At 37.4% G+C, this 25,149-nt stretch overlaps 1 protein-coding gene across 1 annotated transcript; it reads left to right on the top strand.

The window, feature by feature from the left end:
• The first annotated feature begins 9,324 nt into the window (after positions 1-9,324).
• gas2b (growth arrest-specific 2b) lies at positions 9,325-25,149 on the top strand. Its single transcript, XM_065267769.2, has 8 exons — positions 9,325-9,442; positions 13,749-13,914; positions 15,811-15,920; positions 16,930-17,071; positions 19,233-19,296; positions 19,386-19,827; positions 19,910-20,017; positions 24,030-25,149. Exons 2-8 carry the CDS (start codon positions 13,770-13,772, stop codon positions 24,237-24,239), a joined length of 1,221 nt encoding a protein of 406 aa, XP_065123841.1. The 5' UTR covers positions 9,325-9,442; positions 13,749-13,769; the 3' UTR covers positions 24,240-25,149.

Here is a 25,149-nt window from a genome sequence, read left to right as displayed (position 1 = left end):
TATCTATCTATCTATCTATCTATCTATCTATCTATCTATCTATCTATCTATGCTCAGATTTTATAAGCCACCTGCACAACCTGAACAGAACCGACAACCTGAATCAATTCAAGCTACTGTCCTGCCGGAGGGGACGGTCACAACTTGGCAAATGTCCAGCATTGCTCTCTAACATTGGGTATGTCAGTTACTAATTGGATAACCTTCCTTTCACCAGCTGATTTACAATATCAGATTGACTGAAGAAAACGCTCACACTTGGGTGCACCTAATTGAAAGCTTGCCAATTGAGTGCGGAACACTGCGGACACATAATTGCTCGGTGAGACTTTGTGTCCTAACACCACCAAACAGAGGTGCACAGGTTGCTGTTGCCATAGAAATATTAGTTTCTGTTTAAATACGTATAACGTTGGAGTCATATTTAATTTTAACCTCCGTAACAACATGAATGGAAAATTAAAAAATATGAAGTACTAGTGAAGTAAATAGACTTGCACTTTAAAAACTTGTTCAGGGGATGTAGAGACTTCACTTTTTATTGCATTATTGCTTTTGCTAATGAGACAACCACAATGAGACCATCAATTGTAACCCTATTACCCATGTTTACACTGGTTCTCTCAGCCGTATCCGTCATGGATGCCTCATCATGTCCAGGACATACAGCAGTTCACTCCCTCCTCACTTAGTGTTCATTCATGCATTTCAGTTATATCTATATCTCATAATGTTATTCTAAAGAAAGACTGAGACCATACCCTGGCACTATACTGTGTAAATTTATAAGCTTCATTATAAACTTTCTTATTGGATCTGTGCCAGTATGTGTTTTTCCTCTGAGTGGAGGGGTTGGGGTGACAGGTTTTCCAGTAGTCCCTCGGGGCACAGATGGGCGGTGTAGTGGGATTGGAATCACTCTTTGATGACAGGGGCCTGCATGAGGGTCCAAAAGACCTGCATCAACCCATAAACATCTCCTGATCTCCACGCGGACAGGGGAAGATGACTGGTTGACGTATCCTGTGTTTAGCTCAATCTCCACTGGGAAAAGGAGGGAGAGGTCTGGGTAGATGTCTGTATAATCCATCTTATGTGTGAGAGGGCAAACACTGAATGAATGAGCTCTGGTATTAATACCGAAGGCGGCCCTTCCCCCCCGGCCCAAGTCCTAGAATCCTCATCAATTATTCCACACCATCATTATATTTTCGTCTACAGTATTCCAGACAGGGAAACAGGATTGAGAATAAGAAATTTTTACTCAGCTCATTTATATATTTACCTTAAAACCTGCGGCCACATGAAACATGTCCGTTTCACAAAGATGTATAGTGTGTATGCATGAAGGAAGAAGAAAAAAGACCACATGACCATGTTGCGTAAGAGCCTGGGAATGGTTGCCATGTTTGAAAATCTTGGGCTATCCCAGTCAGCTCCACCCTTTAGAAACCACCTGACTGCGGGAATGGGTTTCTATGTGTATTGCCTTGGGTGGGTTCTTGCTGACTGCACGATGACATCTTTTATTCACACCCTGTAATCAAAATTCACATCATGTTCAGGTGCTGCTATAGAGAAAATCTTGCAGGTGATGGAAATTTTCGCGATACCTGTGATTCTGCTAGTGATACAGCATTGGCACGGATAAAATAGATTATGTACTGTATCTCATTACTGTTTTTATGCATCATCTTTAAACATTTAACATGAAATCACATTCTAAGCTTCACACTCACGACTAATCATCTTTCAATAAACTGCGTTCTGCATGTTGATGCTCTCAGCATCATCTGAATCACAGAGGGTGAGACACAGGAGAGAAGGGGTGAGTGAGAGACTCAAGGGAGAAGCCTGACCTTTAAGCAGTGCTGGCTGCCAGTCCACACTGAGGCATATGTCCCACAGAGAGATTCAGCACATTCAATGGAGGTGCCACATAGGAAATGGGGCATTGTCTAGTATATCATTTAGCTATATTTCATGCAATACTATATATAAAGCATATTATTCAGATTACTAGATCAGTTATATTAAATTATAGAATTACAAAATAAATGACTGGGAGAGAGTTGTCAGTCAATTAGTGGTGTCATTCTTTATGTCTTGGTGTGGATGTAAAAGTGTGTGTGTGTGCTGCCAGACTGGGCTTTATTTACTCAGCTCTTACAATACCCCTTCACCAGATGGGAACCAACAGAGTGAGAGAGGAAACAGAGGGGAGTGGGAAGTGTGTGCCCCGTATCCCCAGCCATGAGGACTCTTTTGTTCCCCAGCAAGCCCCTGATGCGGCATGGCAGGGTGACACAGACTGGCTGTAAAATCTCATTAAAAGAAAGACAGCTAGGGATAGAGAGAGAGAGGAAAAGAGGGAAAGAGGCAGAGAAATAGAAGAAGAGCGAGAGTCCTCAAGAGGGCTTGAGATCCCATTAAGACGTCGACATGCTTACTTCAGTAATATACAACACTGAGAACTCCTGTCAGCATGCTAGCACAGAAAAATTAATCAAAGCTTGATTTTTGTCAAGAACAAAAAACAGTGAGTGAAGTGAACGTGAACTCCCAAATAATACATTAACAGCTATTATATTAAAATATTCATATTTATATGTAGTATATATGAGATATGAGGGAATAATAAATACAACATTATTAAGATCATTACACTTTACAATCTTGCAATAAAAATGGTTCATATCAGAATAACAGACTTTTCATGTTCTCCCCTGTTGCATAAATAAATAATATAAAAGGACACAATAAAACACACATGGTGCCCTGGCTCTCCCCCCTCCTCTGCCTGATTATTGATTTCTCTCCTGTTGTGTAGACACCTCCTCTGCAGATTTGATTAGTCACACTGAGGTGACAGAGGGGAAGTAAAGCTTTTAGATTAGAGAGCGTTATGACAGAGAGAAGAGAGAGAGAGATAAAATAAGGAAAATAACCACATATATAAAAAATAGATATATTTTGCTGGATGGTCTCTGGGGCATGTTCTTCTGCATATAGTAATAGCTGCCTAGTTCAGTCCAATGTGCTGGCTCATTGGGACCTCAGGACTGATGTCTTCATTTTAAAACCTTATCTTTCTTTGCTATTATTATTTTCATTAAGACTAGATGGGGAGGTGAAGGCCTTAAATGCATTTACTGGTTTAATTTGTTTTGCAGGAAGTGAGAGATCACAACATTCTGACACCTGCTGGTTTGTTCAGGTTTGATGTCATTATTATTTACTTAATGGCACATTGCTGTCTATTGCACTAATGAACTGACTAACAGCTTTCTTAGTAATAGCTGCCCGAGCGCACGCACATATATAAGTACACATAAAAAGTATTGGATTTAACACCCTCGACACACCTTGTCAAAAGCCGAGTGAAAATAAAATCACATTTAAGTGTGAACGAAGCTTAAAGCGCTCTCGGGAGAGTGGTAGTCCATAACACTTCTCTTTTTAGGACTTAAAACACTTAAATACACAGATCACAGTTACAACCACTTTAAGACTATGGAAAGTCCCCTGTAAAACTTTGGAACCAGCCAAGCATTGGCAGCAGTTTGGTTGCTAGTTCAAGGTTAATGCAAGTATTGGTAACACTTTACAATAAGGTTCATTAGTTCACATTAGTTAACTACATTAGTTAATATAAACTAATAAAGAACTGCACTTATACAGCATTTATTAATCTTTGTTAATTTCATTAATTACTAATAATTTCTTAAAATCCTGTTAACGTAATGCACTGTGAACTAACATGATCAAACGATTAAAAGCTTTATTTCTATTAACTAACATTAACTAAGATTAATAAATACTGTTACAAATGTATTGCTCATTGTTTGTTCATGTTAGTTAATACATTAACTAATGAACCTTTTTGTAAAGTGTGAACACTTTCCCCCCACACTCTAAATACAAGTGGATATTTAATAATCTCCTGACAGAGGATACATATTTGCATCTTTATAACATCATAAAATATGAACAGAAGTTGTCACTGGGACAGTATCTTTTAAAAAGGTGCTAATTTTGGTACAGAAATGTACCTTTGAGGTACCAATATGCACCTTTTTCGAAAAGGTACCGCACCCGTGACAGATTTTTTACTTTCTTGTACCTTTTTCTGATGGTGAAGTTAACAGATTTTATGCCACTATTTCTCCTCTGTCTGCTCTTCTCTGCTCTATCCATTCATAATTTCACCTGTCTTAGGTGAGTCACACACTGCAGTCTGATCGAAGCTGTGTTTGTTGAGTTATCACCACACATGGTTTTACTCAGTACACTGTCTTTCTACATCCTTTCTCTAGCTTCTATTACTTTGATTAATTGATAATTACCTCTTGCTATTTAATTAATTTAATGTGCAAAAAATTTACACAGTTCCTTTGTATTCTTCATGTCACTCATTCAAAGACAGACTGTAACCAAGCAGCACTTTTTTGGCCAATTATTTCAGTAGCAGTCTGAATCAACAAGTCAACTGTCACTCAAAGACCACTGGGCAGAACAACAGAGGAGAGCAAGGTAGTGTGAGAAAGACAGATAATAAAAGAAAAAGGCTGGTAGATGCTAAACTGATCAATGTAGCTGTCGTGCTCCTTTCTAAAAGACACTGGGATGCATGCAGCATAATACACAAGTTTGCATACATGTAAGGTTAAAATACACTGGACAGTGTAGTAAAGAAAAAAAATAGTACTCAGCTTTACTATATACTATCCTTCACGTGAATCAATCAACCAACAGACAGACCTAAAGGGAGAAACAGGTACAGAGTATGTACTTCTTTTTTTTTGGAATTATACCTTCCATTCCTGTTCTATTTAACCAGACATGAAACATTTAAATGAACATGACCATATAGGCCTACTGTATTAGAATATGTTTCAATGAATACATATGGTTGTACCTCTGTGTGTGTGATGACTCATCCTGAACCTAGAGACACTTACACCTGTTTCCCCAGTTACAGGCCCCAGGAGATTTAGCCTTCCCCAGACTCAATGAACAAATCAAGGTCAGAGAGGGAGCGTTGGCTATAATCCTACATTACGTTGACAAAAACATCCTCACAATGTAGTAAGACCTGACACAGAAAAACATTCTGAATAAATGGTCAATGGAAAAAGCTTGAAATGATATCACGTGTATGTGTGAAATGTGAAACTTTGAATGGTGTGATGCTGACTTCATACGGCAGAAAAATTGTTCCTCCATTTACCCCCTCCCTTATGGTTACTATTCTGTAACGTGAGAATTTGACGCACATTCTGATGCAGTCTTTCCTGGGATGTTCCACCACACCCACCAACTCCACCCGAACCAATGAAAATCATCTTCAGTCCGGTCTAGATCACATTTGTCTTTTTCACTATCCTTTTAACACAATGAAATAGATGCGGCAGCAAGCAAGTACTTTTGTACTGGAGGCAGGTATATGCTATATGCAGACCCATTCCAAAAATGCATACACCTTACTGTGATGGATTTCTTCAAATTACATTAGATTATACACATATTATTGCTTCAATGTAACCATTTATACAGGCAAAAGGTGTGTGTGTGTGTGTGTGTGTGTGTGTGTGAGTGAGTGAGTGAGAGAGAGAGAGAGAGAGAGAGAGCACAGGGGAATATTTCCACTTGTGCTGCTGTATTTTGTATGAGAAGCTGCATGCTCATTCAAAACAGAATGCCCGTCTGGCCTTGGCGCTTTCGACCCTCTCTCTCTCCATCTCATTCTCTTTCTCTCAATCTCTTTGTCATGTGTCTCTGGATCTTTAGAGATGGAGAAGGTTGCCATAGAGACAGAAATGCTTACAGTAGTAAAGAAGGAATGTGGTTGTCATAGAGTATTTTAAAAATTAAGAAAAATCAATTAATTGTTTAGACTATGTTATTAAAAGGAACACATCGTGTGCTGTATGTACCGTACAATAATATAGAAGGGAAAGAAAAAAACAAATCATTCTAATCATATATCAACTATAATCATGGGGTAGTGGTTAATTCAACCTGTATGTTTGTTATGTAAAGTTGAACTGCTCCAGTGTTTAGCATTACAGATCTGATGATGTGGATGCCAGACTGAAAACTGATAATGCACTGATAGCAAATTGTCCATCATGTGACAATTATATTAGAGCTACTTGATCTCATCACTGCTCAACACATAATCTTATTAAAAAACACACACACAAAGAGAGAAAGAGGGGGGAAAGGGGTGGGTGGGTGTTGTGCGCAGATGAGTCGAGAATATTGCATCAGGACCACTGGGGTCACAGGAATGTGTTACTGATTTTCTGGCTTGTTATCTCAGATGCAAATCTTTTTAGGTTAAACAAAAACACATCCAGATTAGTAGACTGTCTCTATTTGAGAGCAAGACTAAATCCGATCAAAATGATAAGGACAGTTCTTCACATTGCCTGTGGCTGATCTTCAAAACCACAGAAATACTGTAACGCCACCTAGTGACGAGTTAAAATTAAATATTCTGCGGTTTTGCTACAAAAAAATCATGGTTAAACGATGCACTGTAGCAAAACATGGTCAGTGTGTGGTAACTATTGTTTAACATTATTTATTTTCGTTTGTTGGTTTTCCCGACTGAAAAAAGGAAAAACTATACTAGGTGAGAGAGGGGATGTTTAATAAAACCATGGCTAATTTTGAAAACGGGTAGATTTTCTAATTTAGTATTTAGTCTCTCTCACACATTACAGCAAAATAAAACAAAATTTATGTTGTGCGCGTGTGAAACAAACATCTACTAGGCCTAAACTAAACTAACTAAACCGATTGCCAAAAACATCCTGTGCAAAATAGGGCAGCAAACGTCATATTTTCATCTCAACTCTACAGAAGTAAATAGGCTGCTGTTCAATCTGACAGCTGCGGTAATTACTTTACAGTCTTTGCCCTGAGGCCAGTGACCCGGATGTTGAATTGACACTTTATGAACAGTGACCGCCTCACTCACTCCGTCTGCAAGAAAACAGTTCTATAATTAAATCTCTATGCCTTTATCTACTGGATTAAGACACAGAGCACCTGTGAATAAACTTACTTACGCGTCTGACATGCTGCATCAAGTCGGTATGATACATTGGTAGGCTACTTCCTTTTCTTTCACTTATTTTTATACTGGGCTGCGTTCAGCCCCGACAAAACGTTGCACAACGTTTATTAAACTGAAACGGTGATGCATTAAACACCCTGTTGTGATGACGCAAGAGTTGCAACTACGGTAGCTGAGAGGCCATTCTTTGTGTTCTTTTTTAAATGTTTCTGAAGCCTGATGAAATCGTTATAAATGTGTGTTGGATACTGTAAAATACCCTCAATGTTACAGTCACTGACCTTGCCGTCCAGAATGAAAGACAACATCCAACTTGAACCCATTGAGCGAGCTGTCTCTTTACTATCGCGTGGTTTTATACATCTTGCCGCTGATTGGGCGGACATTTCTGACACACCCACCAAACAAGAGAAAACGCTTCTAAAACCTGTTGCATTCCGTTGCACACCGTTTCCAGGAAACATGTCGTTCAACCCGGAAACCGTAGCAAAACGTTGCGCAGCGGTGTGAGATTGAACGTGCCCCAGGTTTTAGGATGTTGGATATATATGTGGGATCTTTACGTTAATCTTTATCGAGCAAAATGAAAGGAAATGCTGTGGGACAAAGAACTCCAATTAGTGATGGGCCCATCTGATGCTAAACTGGTTCCATAGACCCGAGGGACCAATTTGAACAGCCACGTGCCTGGGGTTCGCTGGCTTCACGCGTGTCTATCCAAACACCAGACGCGTTCCTTGGTTGCCCAGGAAACGCATAATTTCGCCATCTGTCACGGTCCGGTGTAGTGATCCCTGTCGTGTAGCTGCGACACGGTCTAATATTTACTGCTCTCTAACGGTGGAGAACGCATATTGATACACATCTTTTATTCCAATCATAAACAATCGAGTGGGCGGAGTAAGCAGACATATCCGCCCACTGATCGCGGACGATTTGACACGCCTTTTACTGCTACAACCCTTATCCAATGATGGACTAAAGGTTGTATGTAAAATCGGACACAAAAATTATAACATAACTGTTTTATTTTTATTAAACCATACCTTTCTAACCAAAACATTTATTGGTTAAAACTGGTTGACCAGTTGTCATTTCGCAAGGAGATTTTCTACACATTTTCTAAGACATGATTTTTGTAATTGTGTCATGAATTGATCAGTTGCTTTCAGGTGAATCTTAACTTTCGCTGAAGAAGTTGAAGGACTACGTGTGTATCTTTCTAATTTTGCATTTTTGTGATGTTAAGAATTTTTATATCACAGACAGTGACCTTATGCAATTTGTTCCTGTAAGTCTTTGGCAATCCATATCCCACATACAGTAACGTGTAACGTTGTACTGTTGAAATGTATATAGCTTACGTCAAGGAGGAATGTGCATTTTAAATGTAGCCATAGGTTACATCACGAAATGCAAATGCTGAGAGTACTCTGTTATATTGTCAATGGCTAAGCATTTTACATAACTGGGATTTTGATCAAGTTACAGGCTTTTGCTTGTAACCCATGGTGGGGTGCTGTTTGTACGAATTGTTTACGAGAGATACATTACTGATTAGCAAATACTAAGGATGACTCGAGAAATGTAGCAAAGAGAAACAGTGTGACAGGTACGACGATGCTTGATAAGGGTTGTCGCGCCCTCTGCTGGTCGAAGTTATTGAGTAAACATTTTAGTATGACGTCTGGACACGATAACGCTTGTAAATAAAGATTCGAGAAAGTCATAATTTTCTATGGATCAAAGGTAGAAAGACCTCGAGATAGTTGACGAATAAAACACCATTCACGTGGTGTTAAAACAGTTTGCGTGCCCGAAATGTGTTCACATTGCTCGTCAGTGATATGCAAATCTCACAATGGATAAAGTTTATCTTTCCATCTAACAGAAATAGCATACCATATGTAAATTGAGTTCTTTAAACATAATATTTTACCCAGATAAAATATTAACTGAAAATATTATTTGTATTAAACTACATTAATTTCTTAATTAAAAACAAACCTCATGCAAAGAGATTTTTAACAACGTTTTATAAACTTAAACTGCACTTACAGTAAACGTAAGCTGAAGTCTTATTGCTGTATGCTGTTCGAGCTGTGTAACATTTACGTTTATTTACGTTTATTTACGTAATTACGTTTACGTTTAGATGTGGGTACATCACATTAGGGTTATCAACCTACCACAACAACGATGTTTTGTTGTTGGGGCCTTTCTGATAATGGTTATGATTGTTGTTTAACACGTCATACAGTGAATGTAACTTGACACTGAGAGTGTTTCGAGGAGAGAGTGAAAGTTTGACACTGACATTGTTGGCTGATCCGCACAGCTGAGGACAACTGGAAGGTAAGACGTTTTTTGCCAAGGGATTTTATAATGAATTTTTATCTTTTTAAAAATACAACAATTGAACAAAACACGGATTATAATATAATTAATATCTCACTTGAAAGTCTAACGAATTCTATATATATAGATAAGTTATGTTAAAACAACCTACCTGTATGGTATTTTTATAGTTTCAGTATAAGACTTAAAAAAAGTTATTTTGGTATCACGGTTAAAGCTATTTATAAGCTGTCATCGACGTTTAGCCTAATAAAATTACCAGTGCTAAGTAAAGACGAAAAGTGATAAGTTTGTCTTAACCTGACCACATTTATTTAAAGTAGACTGCAGATAAGTTTGTGGTTACGATCCACTCACAAAAAGAAATGTCACACTTTTGTTGACACACATTTGTCATAGAAATAGTACAGGTATACACTGTAAAAAAGCAGCATGAACTTAAAACAACTTGGTTTTGCAAGTCAATTTAACTATTTTAAATGTTGACGTGTAAATAGTTGACATAACTTATAAAAAATAAAGCTGTGTAACTTTTTTCAAGTTAAAGTAGCATAAAAATATATGTTTATTTAACAAAAATGCTGCATATTTTTACAATACATTTAACACACATGCCATACTGTAAACACGGAGCCTGAACACTACACTCTAAAAAACCAAACGGTGCTATATAGCACCAAAACAATTGCTTTGGATCGTAACGATAGAAGAACCATTTTAGTGCCATATAGCACCGGTGAAGAACCAGTGAAGCACCAGTGAAGCACCAGTGAAGCACCAGTGTAGAACCATATAGGGGCCATATAGCACCACATATGGTTCTACATAGCACTATATGGTTCTACACAGGTGCTTCACTGGTGCTTCACTAGTGCTTCACTGGTGCTTCACTGGTTCTTCACCGGTGCTATATGGCACTAAAAATGGTTCTTCTATCGTTACGATCCAAAGCAACTGTTTTGGTGCTATATAGCACCGTTTGTTTTTTAGAGTGTACTGTAAGTTGCTCTTCTTATACATTGGTATACCCCAGAAATAAATTGGTTGCCTCAGGTATTCATATATTACACTGTGAAGCAGAGTTTTTTATAAAAAAAAAAATCCATGAGAGAACAAGTAGTCTACATTTTGCCTGTCAGCCCAATATTAGGTGTGATAAATGTCAAGCCCTTTGTCTACAGTACTAATTAAGCAAGGTAAGAGAATCCAGACTACCTAGTCAGCCAAAAGAAATGTGATTTATTGTGCTGGATGTCCAGCCTGACACACAGGTATTTTGGTTTGTAACTGTTTTAGGCAGAGAAGTACTTTAAGCATTCATTCAATTAAAACCACATCATATAAAAAGATGACACAATTACACCATAAATTTAGACTGATGTTTAGGTTTGATGAGGAGCTTGCACGGATGCATGATGCTCTTGGTGCACTTGATCGCCCGAATCTAATGTGTGTTACATTGTGTCAGTGTGTTTCAATGAATGTTCACACTTATCTGTGAGCCATGAACTGGAGTTTAAGTTTGTGTGTGTGTTTTAGTGTTACGAGAATCTTTGTGTGTGTGTGAACATAAAGCCTCTTTCTATCTGTGGGTTTGTTGAAGACCTCTTCCTCCCCTCCTGTCTGAGTATGGTCGGGTTTCAGTGTAGGTGTGAATGTGGCACCTGTGTGCTGTAATCTTATGGTGTTGGCTTCCCATGCTCCATCGGTCACAGAGCATCAGCCTTCATCATTCACCCATATAACCAGGATTTTTTTGCCTTTTGGTATTTTAAACCATCCAGTCTTTTCATTCCTTAAATTGTTTCGAACACTAAAATGTCCTGTGTTTGACAATATCACTGATCACCAGGCAAATGAGTTGAAATGATTGCTCATGCTTTGTTTGTCATACTTAACCTGCTTTGATGTCTTTCAGCAGTCTGACTAAACAATAAGTCTGGAATCATAATGAGCTTTAAACACTAAAGAAATAATGAAACGTATCACTGTACTTTGTTTTTTTTCAGTATGTGATGTGGTTCTAACATTGTATTTGGATTAACATGCACATAATTACCTTGGTATTCAATGGAATACATGGATTATGGTAACTATCAATGGTAGCAGGCGTAAGCCGGGCACAAACTAACGTTGGGTTAATTGTAACACGGCTACCCTTACATATTTATACAAGGCACAACAATCTGTGGTTTTGGGGTGTTTCTCTTACTGTCAGAAGATGATCTTTTGTGAATTTGTGAAAACGTTTGATGTGTTATTTTTAAGATATTGAACAAAGAGTCATTTTTTCATCTAATTTTTTTATTTATTTATGATTTGGGTGTGTAAGTCACCAAATCCGTCCTTATATTATTTTTATCACTGTATTGTTACCTAAAACATAACCATTTTGAAACATGTCTGCGACTCCTAACTGAATTTTTATACAACGAGGTTAGATGAAACACAATGGTACAATTAAGCCTCAGGTATAGAATGAAAATGAAATGAAAGTAATGTAAATACTATTAATTAAAATGATAACTGTTATATAAGTTCTGTCTTAATCGGGCAGCCCTTCCAAGAAAAATCTATTTATATGCATTAATGGATGGTTAGATGAAGGTTCATGGATGGATGAATGTGTGGATATCTATCTATTATAGGCAGATATATAAACAATATTTAGTTACAACTTTAGTATAAAGACAGAATTGTATTGAATTATTTGTGTTTAAACTACTCTAGCAGGTGTCTTTGTTTGTTACAATTAACCCCACCTATGGCGTAAGTTGTAAGGTTTTCACTCCTGTCACTTTCTGTGTAATTGGTTTGTATTACCACCAAACAAACTTTAAGTGTTCATTTGTAGCAGAGATGTATTTGTTGATTTTGTAAAAGCCAATAGGCAATACTTTCTGCCCGGTCTCGCCTACTCTCTGATACCATCATCATACCATAACATAATACTTCTGTAAAGAAAGTTCAGTAGGATATACAGCTTTTTTTAATATAACCATCGATTTACTCACTAGACTTTGTTTCCCATTCTTCCCTTGTTTACAGACAATCCTGTTCTTTTATTTTAAAGAAAACGCTCTCCTGAGACTTTTGTTAAACCTTCTTTTGGCATTTCTTCCGTGCTCACGTAAAAGCACTAAATTAAGGAGAACAAAACTCAATTGTGTCCTATTTGCCTTTTCCTCACAAGCCTTTCCTGGCAAGCCCACTGCCCCTTCAACTCACCAAAACCAGCAAGAACTTTAAGAAAATAAATGAGGTGGACCTGCATTAATAAACTGTTTCTTCTGTGCCAGTTTGAATCGCACACATCTGCCCCGCAGGTGTCTGCTTCCCTTCCTCTGCCTTACACGGCCGCCTCATTTATGAGAAGCAGAAGCATGTTTCTGCATGTGCAAACCCCCTCTGATGAATAGTTGCCTGAGTAGGGGGGACATACAGGACAGAGGATACTTCAGTGGGTATAAGGATTAAATCCTCTCCTATAATGAGAGTGTGTCTGACTGGTACATGTCTGTTTTATTCTGGTGCAGGGTTAGATGCTTTCTCGCATGCATCTTAATGGTTTTTAATGCACATTAATTGAGTGTGTTTTGGGAAGAGTTAGAAATCATGAGTGAGAATGTTTTTTCCTAGACATCAAGCAGAGTAAATGAAGATTAATTGTTCGAGTAAACTTGTTTCTGGTGCACATTTTCTCTCTTAATGATACAGATTTATAATCTCACATGTATCTTCTTCAGAGATTTGAAAAAGATGATTTAATGTGTGCTCAGATTTGTTAAGACGTTAAAAACATCAGAAGTCATATATTTTATTTTTTATATAAATTCATTCACAAATATTATTATTTTGCTGTATAAACAGTCCTCATTTATGAGAAATGTTATAGACTTAACTAAGTTGATAACTACTGTATTACCGTAACTTATCCCTGATCAGATTAAAATATCAAAAATGTGGAATTGGGTAGATCTGCATCATCATTGTAAATCCAGAAATAGTTGATGTAAGATCTGACAGTGGCCCATATGAGGCATTGGGGGAACAGACGTGCTATTATAATTCATATGTGCAGCACATTTATATAGTCCATTCAGAATCATTCATACCATTGCTTTAATTGTAAATTGTAGATTGTGGTTTTTAAAGGAAGCCCTGAAGTTTACCTAGTACTAGTTTATAGTCTGCAGTTGGTTTTATACCAGATATTACATACAAGATGTTTGGTGGTTGTTGTTGTTGTTTTAAAGCTTTTTTAAAATTTTAGAAGCAAAACAAATGTTTCTTTTCCATCCAGTAGGTCACTTTCTGAGTCAGTATGAATGGCCCCTTCAGTCCCAGGCGAGAACCAGCACCTGACCTCTCCTGTCTGCTCCAGTACAACGAGTGGCTGGCATGTAGGCATGAAGCCAGTCTGCTGCCCATGAAAGAAGATCTGGCCATCTGGCTTAACAGAGTCCTTGGTAAGAAAAATAAAGTATAATCGTAAGTGCATAAACATTAGTTATTACTTTCAGCTTCTGGTTTTTGTATGATTTATTTATCATTGAAAGCTGGGTTTAAACCACTAAGGACTGTGAAACGTTGACCTACAAATGGTCAAATGTATCCAACCTGCTACTTTTAAGTCCATGTAATGCAGTTTCACATACCGCTATACCTAACAGTACTTTCAAACAAAAGTTAATCTTGGTTAGTCTTTCATATAGTCGGCACTTGAAAAGTGATATAAACAATACATGCTACATGTAGCTAGACCTTCTGTATTGTCAGAATATTCATACAGGATAACTCTTCCATGATGCCACTGTACAAGCACTTGTTGCTTTCCATGAAGAGAGTGGAATGGAAATATTAAAATAAAATGTAAATAATTATAAACATGCAGCCAGTGTGACAACAGTAGTTTGAGACCAAATGTGGATGGAACAAAGTTAGAAACATTTTAAGGTAGTCATGAATGAGACAGGATAATGGGGGAGGTTAGTTGATCAGAGGTCCAATGTTAGTGGTCAGGCTGGTTGTACATCTTATTCTTTAGGGTATCATTTTCAGGCCTTTTACAGCACCCATAAATTGATGTTGGCAGCTTAACGCATGGAAAATTCTAACTGTAGCTCAAGTGTGTCAAACAAAGTTATGAATTTGAAATTATAGTCGTCTTTGGTCACATTTATCACGTGTGCGACAGCAATAAACCCACTTATTTTATCATCAAGCACGGCTTTAGGGAAAGTCTGCAGCGTCTTGTGTATTCCACATGCAGTTTTTGCATCTTTGCTCTGTCAGCAATTTTAGCTTTTTTTTTTTTAGCTATTTTTGTTACCTTTTTAGCTATTTCCCACTGCTTGATGTTGGGCAAAAGCTAACAAATACAATTTGCAACTTGTCTGCACATTAGATAATGAGGAATCACATGGTGTTTACAGACAATTTTAATGGATTTGTATTCTTTTGCCACCTGGATCAGTGTTACATGTTGTTGTGTTAAAACCTTTAAAGAGGAATTGAATTGCCTTGTTCAAATATACCAGTTTGTAACATGCACTGGCATGTCCACACCTTTCAGTTGGCTGTTGTTAGAAGCTCTGACAATAACATAACAGGTGACTTAAGAAGCTCAGCCAAAACCATTATATAATGGGGTCAAAACAACAAACCTTTAAACCATGAAGCCGGTTGTATATGATGGGTTTAGAGACGTAACAAACTGAGAAATGAGAGGAGATGTATGCAGAACATCCAAGTGTTTAGTTTATGTCTCTAGAAGCTGCTGGGGTTTCTTTTCTGACTACAAAGGTGCAAACAAACATCTCTCATGCACGTCACACACCTCTTTTCCTGTTGATCTAAGTGGTATGGCTTTGTGGTTATTGGACAGCAGGAGATCTCTTTTGTTATATTACACACATCTCTTCCTCTTTGAGCTAATGACCATCCACAGTCATTCTGCACATCAGGACTTCTGTTTTGTTGTGGTTTCCCTCCTCCACCACCTGCTGAATTTTTTTCCCCAAGGCCCCCTTCCCGCTTCGGTACTGCTGCGTCTAAATCTGTATGTACTTAACACCCAGGCCTCAGGAATGCATATGCACAGCCGTGAGAATCCCAAGTGTATTTAGAGGATTTGTGGGCGATCTTTAGGTTTGCCTTAGGTACAGTACAGATAAAATGAAGAAGAGAGGGTTTGTGAAAGAGGTAAAACAGCAACCATTAACCTCTGATGATTGGTATACAGTTAAGCTTTTTCTTTAATCGATCAGTATGTGTTGTACAGCATTTCAGGTTATACATTTATATTCCTCGTCTAATGCCTTTAAATCTTTAGTCCTAAAGTTGTTTCTCCTCTCAATGTTCAGGTTTGGATATTACAGCTGAGAGTTTCATGGACAGGTTGGACACTGGTGTAGTCTTATGTCAGCTTGCAGAGGAGATACAGGAGAAGATGATTCTGACCAGCAATGACAAGGTGCTTACAACACTTGCATACACATGCATGCAGCTTTTAACTCTACATATTTATGTGCATTTTGACAAAAGGCATGTGCTTTTATAATATTGAGTGGATTGAAATGTGTTTTCCTTGTGGTTCCATTTACTTATTTGCTAAAACCTTGTATATTAGACACACTCGCCACTTCTCATTTCTTTGCACCTTCGTTAATAGAAGTATGTAATAAGACTAAACCATTTCCCTCAAATGTGCTGAATAAATGGTCTCAATGCAACACCTTTTAAATCATTACTGTCTTAGTAATGAGCTGATAAATAGCAGCCTGGACAGATGTGACATCTTTGAGGGGAAAACAGTAATCCAGAGAGCCATAAATCATGGGCCATTCATATATAAAATGGATAAATAATAAATGAAGCACAATTACTCTGCCGCAAGGGTACATACACGTAATTAAAACTGTGGAAGTATAACATTTTCATTTATTAATTTGGCAGACACATTAATCCCAAACATCTTACAGTGCATTCAAATGTTTAATGTGCACAGTTAAAAATAACATGTGAATGTATTTATAAAAGACTTTGTATAAATTCATGCACTTTTGGTCTTAATTATCTTTTTTGTGTTAGGCTCTTTATGGTTGAGCCATGAATGAAAACATCCCTCTGTAGGGTAGAGGGCATATCATGTTCTGAAATAAACCTCCCACGCATTGCTGACAATCTGTCAGCCTCTGATGGTGACCTTCACCTGCGTGTCTGGATGTTGGTCCTGTGGGATATTTATACTCAGCTGAGGGCTTATGGTGAACATGTAGCAGCAAAGGAAGATAACAAATTTTGGAGACTTACTTTAAGACAACAGTAATGAACTTTAAAGAGAGTGATAAAAGATAGTATAACCACCTAACAGAAGGACAACTGTGTGTTGTGATATTGTAAAATACAACATATTCAAATCATTCAAATCTGTACCATATAAGTTGAGCAGAAATATATTTGGTCTCTTTCGTGTCTCATAGCCATTTATTCGCCGTGTGATAAGGTGGCGGCCTGATGCAACACCGGGATCGTTCTTTGCTCGGGACAATGCAGCAAACTTTCTGTACTGGTGCCGTAAGATTGGGATGGCGCAGTCACATCTTTTTGAATCTGAAGATCTTGGTAAGTATTGAATGGGTCACCATATTGGCTTGTCCCATCAAGACATGTCTAAACGTTTTTTGTTCAATTCAATTCAATTCCATTCAATTTTATTTATATAATGCTTTCACAATTATTCATCGTTCCAAAGCAGCTTTACATGAAATAGAAACCAAGAAAACCCAGAAAAGCAAAGAACAACAAATAGTTTAGGTTGGAGTTGTTTATTTTTTATTTTAATAATGTAATAAATAGTACTCCATTCCAAATTATATTATGGACATTTTCTAGAATTGTTTACATGGAGATATTCAATTTTGTTAGCAATAGAATAATGCAATAAGCTATTTCTAAATTATAAACATTGCTTCTGTTGTACGACCCTTATAGATATAGTATGTATAATGTTGTGTGCATTATGTGAGAGATATGAGGTCTGGCGTGACCTCTGACTGAGCTTGACACATTACAAGATGTCATTAGTTTTGGGAAAACTAATTCCTATAACTTGATTCTTTGGTTTCAGTACAAGTTTGGTACAAAGGAAAGTGATTCCTAACATTAATTTTAAGGCTCACAGCCTTCAAGTCCACGTGCTTGCTACTTTCTCAGACAGTGTTTGAATATAACTTGCAGCCCAAATACTATTAAACCGACTTTGTACTCGCTTTTTCACTACAGAAAGCTCAGTGTTGGCCATATTCACTTTTTACATTTTATTACGCAATCATTAAGTTGATCGCTCATTGTGTATGGTCTATGCCGACAGGAGTCTTGTGGGGCTTTGTCCAAGATCGGTTTAATAGACAAGCAGTATCAATATATTCTTTTGGTCCTTGCTACTCAATTAATAATAGAGCGAAAGAGAAGAAAATAGAAGTAAAAGGACAATTATAGGTCAAAGGAAAATTTTGAAGAATTAGACAGAAGAATGGAAAAAATGGAAAAGGATCTTTTGCCTGTGAGCTATCATCACAAGTGGATGCTAAATAACTGTATTAGTAGAAAAAAGAGTAAAAAAGAATTTGAAAGAGTAGAACAGGGCCATTGCTAATAACTTGTTTAACACCATCAAAACACTTTTTTACCTAGCATTTTAGTTCTGGTAACTTAATGGGTCATGTTAAATGAAGAAGAGGCTAATGTCACCTGTTTTACAACCTGAGGAGCTTTAGTACAGAACCAATGTGTTGATCTCGATCTGTTAGTGTGCATGCCTACAACTGTACCCTATACGTACACAGTACACTTCATTGCACATACCCATGTCTGACCATTTCAATGGTTTTTCTGAATGCTACTAATTAGGAGAAAACATCTATCATAGAGTTTGACTTCATACCGAGGTTTTTCATGCATTTATTGTTTTTGTTATTTTAGGGATTCACACCTTTAAAGCTTTAAAATATCAAGACAGACATATTTCTGTTTAGATCCTCCTAATGATGTGTTTAAGGCAAGTTTCAACACACATTTTCCATAAATTAGTCTTCGTTTTTATTCCAATCTGCACACCAAGGATATCACTGTAGTCCTTACAAGCACAACACAGTTTTCTCTGCATTGTAAAGCTCATTCAGGCTGACTGATGTTGATTAGAATCAGTATGGTTGACAGTCTTCAGCTATCTTTTCATCAAGGGAAGTGTCAGTGTGCAAGGGAAATGGGTGCGGCCTTAATATCAAATATTCTGAACTGAAATTTGAGACTGTCTGTCTGCAGTGATGAACAGGGATATGATATGTCATGTATTTTTCTGCCTATTGTCTTGCACAATATATAATTTCAGTCTCAAACATATCATGTCATGGATATATAGTAAAAACACCTTAAAGGAATGGTGTGACCCCAAACCGAACGTTTTCTAATGTCAGCCTAATATCATTTTAGTGTCCCATGATTTACCGGATTGTAAAAAGCAAAAAGGTGCTTTTCAAATATGTCTGAGCTGTAGAAGAAAGTACATAAAGAATAAAGGACATAAAGGTAATACGAAAGCAAGTTCCCCATAATAAACAGCTGAGACAGAATATATTTGTGTTCTGTAAATGAAAAAAAATCCAAACAAATTTCCAACAAAGATAGGGTCAAGATATAAATGTTCTTTTTTGGGTCAACCATTTCTTTAAAATTATGTTGTGTGCGTGAAAACAAGTTTATCACATTGTGTGCGTTTTACCAGTTCTTCACAGGCATCCCAGGGATGTTTGCTTGTGTCTCATGCAGCTCGGGAGAATTGCTTCAAGGTTGGTTCTCTCAATTTTTTCCAGTTTTTCCTGTTGCATATGACGATCATATAGCCTTTTAACCACAACTGACTGAATTTCCTCCCCAGGTATGGAATTGAACCTCCCGCACTTGTGAATCTAGAGAAAGAGATTGAAAAAGAGGAAGGTGGCTGTTTGTCACCATCAATGTTTTTTGGTTCACCTCTGTCCTCTCCATCCACTCCACCTCTCTTCTTCCCGACTGACCCAAACCCCCCTCCAGTCTCAACATCGTCTCCTTTCCCCACACCCATCTCTCCTGCCACACCACCTGCCTCGCCTCCTCTAGACCCACATCCCTCTCCTCCTTTACTCGCTACCCCTCCCCCAGATTTAATCTCCCGGTCTTCCAGCATCACTGACTTAAACACCCAGTCCAAACCACAGCCTGCATCACCCTCTACACCATCACCTGTCAGCACACCCATCAAATCTTTATCAGCCACACCTACAAAATGCCTTTCAAAGTTTAATGGAAAAAAGAATACTGGTAACCTGCTGGATGATATTGTGAGTGCCTAAACTTATCCCTAAACTCTGTAGCTTTGGCCTCTTTAGTCTAAGCAAGAAATTATTTTCTATTTTGTTTTAGGTGAGGCAGATATCAGAGGACCCACCCTGCAAATGTCCAGTCAAATTCTGCATTGAGAAGCAACCAAAAGGGCATTATCGTGTGGGAGACAAAGTTCTCTATGTCAGGGTATGTGCCACTGTTTTCTTTACCTTCTGTAGTTTTGCAGGTTTTAAGTGAAAATGATTCCTTATTACCCACCTACAGCCTTCAGTCTTTATTCCATTGACTTTAATGAAAAGACATTAAACGATATGTAAAATCAAGTTTAAAGCAATAATGTGTCTGCCAGCAATGCTGTGTTTTGACTGTTTCTGTAGAGGCACAAATATTAGTTTTGAACCTGAAAGAGCACAGTACTCATTCAAGGCAAAGCCTCGTGGGAGCTGCTGTTGCCTGGCAACATGAAGAAAAGGTTCACACCTTTGAATAGGGAAATGCGAGGCTCAGACTAACAAATGTCTAGGATCAGATAAATCTTTTCACAAGTACTCTAAGAGAACATAAATAATGCACAAAATTGTAATAATGCACAGAAAGTAAATCATTTTTTGAAAAACATTTTTAAAAATAGGTAATAGTAGCCTTATTGAAAATACATCAAGAAGTAAATGTATAGGAAAACTTTTCCAGGGTTTTAACATGCAAAGGCCAAACCCTTCTGGGAATAGTCACCTGCAAAAACTCATTACACACTTAATTAAACATATTTAAATTCAATTATATAACATCCACAGTCTATATTTACTGTAACATTAATAGCCATCAATAAAGCTGATTTGATCATTATAGCACATTGGACACTTCAACAAGAGCTTGCTTTTTAATGTTCAGCACTTTCTACGACATACTACACAGTTTCTTGTCTACATTCTGTTGATGAATTGGCATCATATAGTACAATATTTGTCTCTATTTAACATTTGTATTTTTATTTCACAAACCAGATTCAGGTTTATATTGTGACACAGCCTTGTTTGTATTTCAGAACTTAACGTCCTTTATGGTTTTCTATTATTATTTAAATCAATAATTGACTGTCATTTACTACATTTACACAACTTGGACACTTTGAAGAGACAGGTAATCTTTGAAATGTTGTCAATATGTAGCCCTATTTAAGCTATTACACCAAAACAATCATAAACCAAATATTTAATGTAGCTGACATTTATTATTGCTGTTTAAATATTTACTATAGTAGCTGTTTGTTCCTGAAAGGTAATATGAGAAGATTCCTTTACACATTGTCAATTTATATTTCTGTTTCATTTCACTGTGGCTGTCAGTTTGATGTCTGAACGTTATCTAATAACCTGCACTCTCAGAAATAAAGGTTCAAAAGTTGTCACTGGGACAGAACCCTTTAAAAAAGATACACTTTTGTACCCAAAGAGTGCATATTAAAACTTCAATTATACATATTGGTAGTTCAAAGATATATATTTTTACCTAAATGGTACATATTGGGACCTTTTTCAAAGGCTACTGCCCCAGTGATGACTTTTGTACCTTTATTTTTGACTGTATGTCGTGGAATGAAGACCTGGCTAAATCAAAACTGACTGAGGTGCGAAATATTTTACATTTCTATAAGCTTGAGTTTTGAGATAATGACAAGTTATAAATTGATGGCAAACAAAAAGCAAGAAAAAGGACTGAAAAAGAAAAGCAGAATCAACAATTTATTGATAAATGATCAGGTCATTAACAGTGTGGTTTCATTCAGAGATAAACAGTGACAGTTTTGCTTGTGGTGGCTCCTCCCCTCCCTTTTGAGGTTTTTCAATCAGGCAAATCCTTCAGGGTGGCAGCGTGTGTGACTGAAGAAGAAAAGCAGGCGCTTTCTATCAAAGATCCAATTAGCATAAAGGCAAAGTGAGCGAATGGCTTAGTATAGCAAAGTATAAGAGAAGCTTTTAATATCATTTCTCAGGCTTCTTTCCTGTACAGAGGGAGTGCAAGCTTTTTGTACTTTTGTTTTGACGTCTTGAGCAAAAATGAAAGCGAGGTAAGATCCATTAGATCTTTACAATAGCTGAGCCATGTTCCAAAAGAAGAGAAGACTCAAATGTGATTCATACCATATCCATCATTACTGAGGGAGGTTAATGGAGTCATGAAAATGGGCAATGCCCCTCTGTTTAGATCTTATCAGAAAGATGAATGCCATTTTAACATTGACCCATTCAGTTTTTTTAATACACCCAACTGACGACACTCATGAGTCTGTTTTACAATTTTAGAGATGTGTGCCACTTTAAATACAGGTTTATATTTTGCTGTTAATGTTCTCTTCTGTTTATCTTGCTGCTTAATGTGTTTAATCATTGTGGAAAATTCAGCATTCATTGTTGCTATAGAAAGGACAAATAAAGAGTCAGATATAGATCTTATACAAGTGAGTAGTGCCTCTGCGAATGAGTAGACCGACAGCAAAACACAAACCTAGAAAGCCTTGTTTTTTTGTTTTTGTTTCTGTAGCTATTCAATATGGTTTTTAAATAGATTTTCCTCTCTGTACATCATACAGGCACAAGCATACGCTATTTTTGCAGCCTTAACCATTTCAACTTCTGTCCATGTCACACTTTGGTACTGTGAATTCACACTATGGCAGACAGTGTTACCCAAACAGGCCATTATCAAATGATGTGGAGACCAACTCTGTAAGAAAGATTAAGGGTAAAATCTGCCATCTAGTGGTGATTGTGTTAACAACAGAGTCTCCACTTCATTTTTTTAATGTAAAATCAGTGATTAAAATCATTCATAATCTCATAAAATTAGATGATGAGACTTTAGCCTGAATTTCATAGGCAGGGTAACTTTTTTAAAAGCATGAATGGAAAGTCGGCTTACAGTAGACTGCTCAAAATGCACAAGCAGCATAAAAAATACGGCCCTTTGTGTTCTCCTCTATTTTTCATTTCTAAATTACTGTCAACTGTTTTTATTTCTGTACCGGTCAAAGCTGTGATGCTTGACTGCCATGTGGGGTATTTTTAAACAGTCTAGCCCCTCCTTCACGACTCTCTTGTGTATTTGTTAATTCGGGCGCCCTCTCACCCTCTCTGTCAGCCCTGACATTTTAATCTGCTTGGAAACAGCTGAGACTGATCAGACTGCATGGTAATTAGAATTTCACGACCTGGCAAACGCGTGTGTATGGATCCCTCTATTAGGATGCATCAAGCAAAAAGGGTTTGGAGGGGTGGGAGGGGAAAACATATAAATCGGGTTGTATTACCAGCAGCTTAACAGCTCTGTAATGAGAGGGTCAGGGCTGATAAGGGGTGTGTGTGAGGGGAGGGGGGTATATGACTAGCAATGCCTCAGGGGAGAAAGAGATTTCTCAGGAGACGCAACCTGTCCTGTGGTCTTTTTTAATCTCAAAGCTTTTCTACTTTTGTGTTTTTTGGCTTATAAAAAAGGCAAAATAAATGTTTGAGATACTGACTGGTGGTGGAGCAGGAGCACCGTAGGTGTATATTTTGAAAAGTGTTTGTGTGTGTGCGTAATTTTTTTTCTGGCATTGGTCCTCAGCTGGTGCCATGAGGTAGTGTTTCATTTGGCTTAATGAGATTTTAGCACACACACTCTCTCTTTTGCGCGAATGCACACACACACACACGCACGCACACACACACACACACACACACACACACACACACACACACACACACACACACACACGCGCTCTCTCTCTCTCTCTCTCTCTCTCTCTCTCTCTCTCTCTCTCTCTCTCTCTCTCTCTCTCTCTCTCTCTCTCTCTCTCTCTCTCTCTCTCTCTCTCTCTCTCTTGCACACAATATCTGCTTTTCTCTGACTAAGGTGATTTGCCTTTCTTTGAATCTGCTGCATAACATATTAGATGTGGGCTTTAAATATTTAATGAGAGAGGAGGGGGTCTTGGGGAGATCATTTTTCAAAAACACCACCAAGTGGGCAGATATGTCTAAGTAATGCAGACACGGTGGTTTAATTTGTTTTATAAAGATGAACATTTTGAAAATCAAAAAATGTGAGAAAAAAATCTGTGAAACTCTGTAAATGATGTTCTTTCATATTAATCATAATCACTATTAGACTCAGTCTTTGTGCATTTAGTCTGTCTCATGGTCTCTCTTTATTTTTCCAGATGTTGAATGATAAACATGCCATGGTTCGTGTCGGTGGTGGATGGGAGAACTTTGGTACATACTTGTTAAAGCATGACCCCTGCAGGGTGACTGTGATTGCCCGGCCCGGAATCAAAGCCAGCAAGTCTAATGGCAAATCCCCAGTCAAGAGAGAGCTGTCCCGGGATAGTTACATGGTTGTAGGTAGTCACTCTCGCTTTAAGAAGTAACACTTTAAAATGTTTATGGCAGGTGACACTGTGACAAATCAGATTAAATAAAGAGTAGACTGGATTTCTTAAGAGCCCAGGTGGCTTGAGCTTTAATAAAACCTCATATTTCATCTTTCCTTGAGAGTGTTTAGTGTTTTAGGGTTTCAGTTGTAGATAAAGAAGTTAAAAATGTTTGACTGTTATTTTCAGGAGATTGCTTTTATATAAGTTAGATGTCAAATGAATTGAAATATTTTCTATTATTCACAGATGATTAGATATTGTTCACCCAACTCTTTTAATGTGAAACTATGCAAATGATAAAGGGCAGGATCTCTAATATTGAAAGATAACTGGGAAGTCAATGTGATCTATTTGTTTTATTTTATTGTATAATCTCAATGGAAGCAGAAAATGTTCATCAGTAATCCTCTAGGTGGCACCCTGTATCAAGTTATGAACTATTTTACATCAACTGCAATACAATTCTGTATAGAAGTTTGTTTTGAGATCTGTGGACATACTGTTATGCAAACATAACATATCAACTTTATATCCTTACATCATGTATACATTTCCAAAGTTTTTGTAAACTCAGGATATATATTTTTACTCAAGATAAATAAAGGGCATCACGTGTTTGCTATAGCAAACCAAATTCAATCAAGGCATCTCTCTTTCAACATTTTTTATCTTATTAATTTAGAAAAAATTAAGATTTTGTCATCATTCAATTTTAATGTTGTTCTAAACCTGCATGAGTTTCTTTTTTCTGTTGAACACAAAGACATGAAAAACAGACACTATGGAAGTCAATGAGAACTGTTAACTATGTGCTAACCATCATTTATCAAAACATCTTTTGTGTTCAACAGAAAAAAGAAACTCATACAGGTTTGGAACAACATGAGGGTGAGTAAATGATGAC

This window comes from Paramisgurnus dabryanus, chromosome 2 (assembly GCF_030506205.2).
Source record: "Paramisgurnus dabryanus chromosome 2, PD_genome_1.1, whole genome shotgun sequence".
In the NCBI taxonomy this organism is placed as follows: Eukaryota; Metazoa; Chordata; class Actinopteri; order Cypriniformes; family Cobitidae; genus Paramisgurnus; species Paramisgurnus dabryanus.
This window is presented reverse-complemented; position numbering and strand designations above follow the sequence as displayed.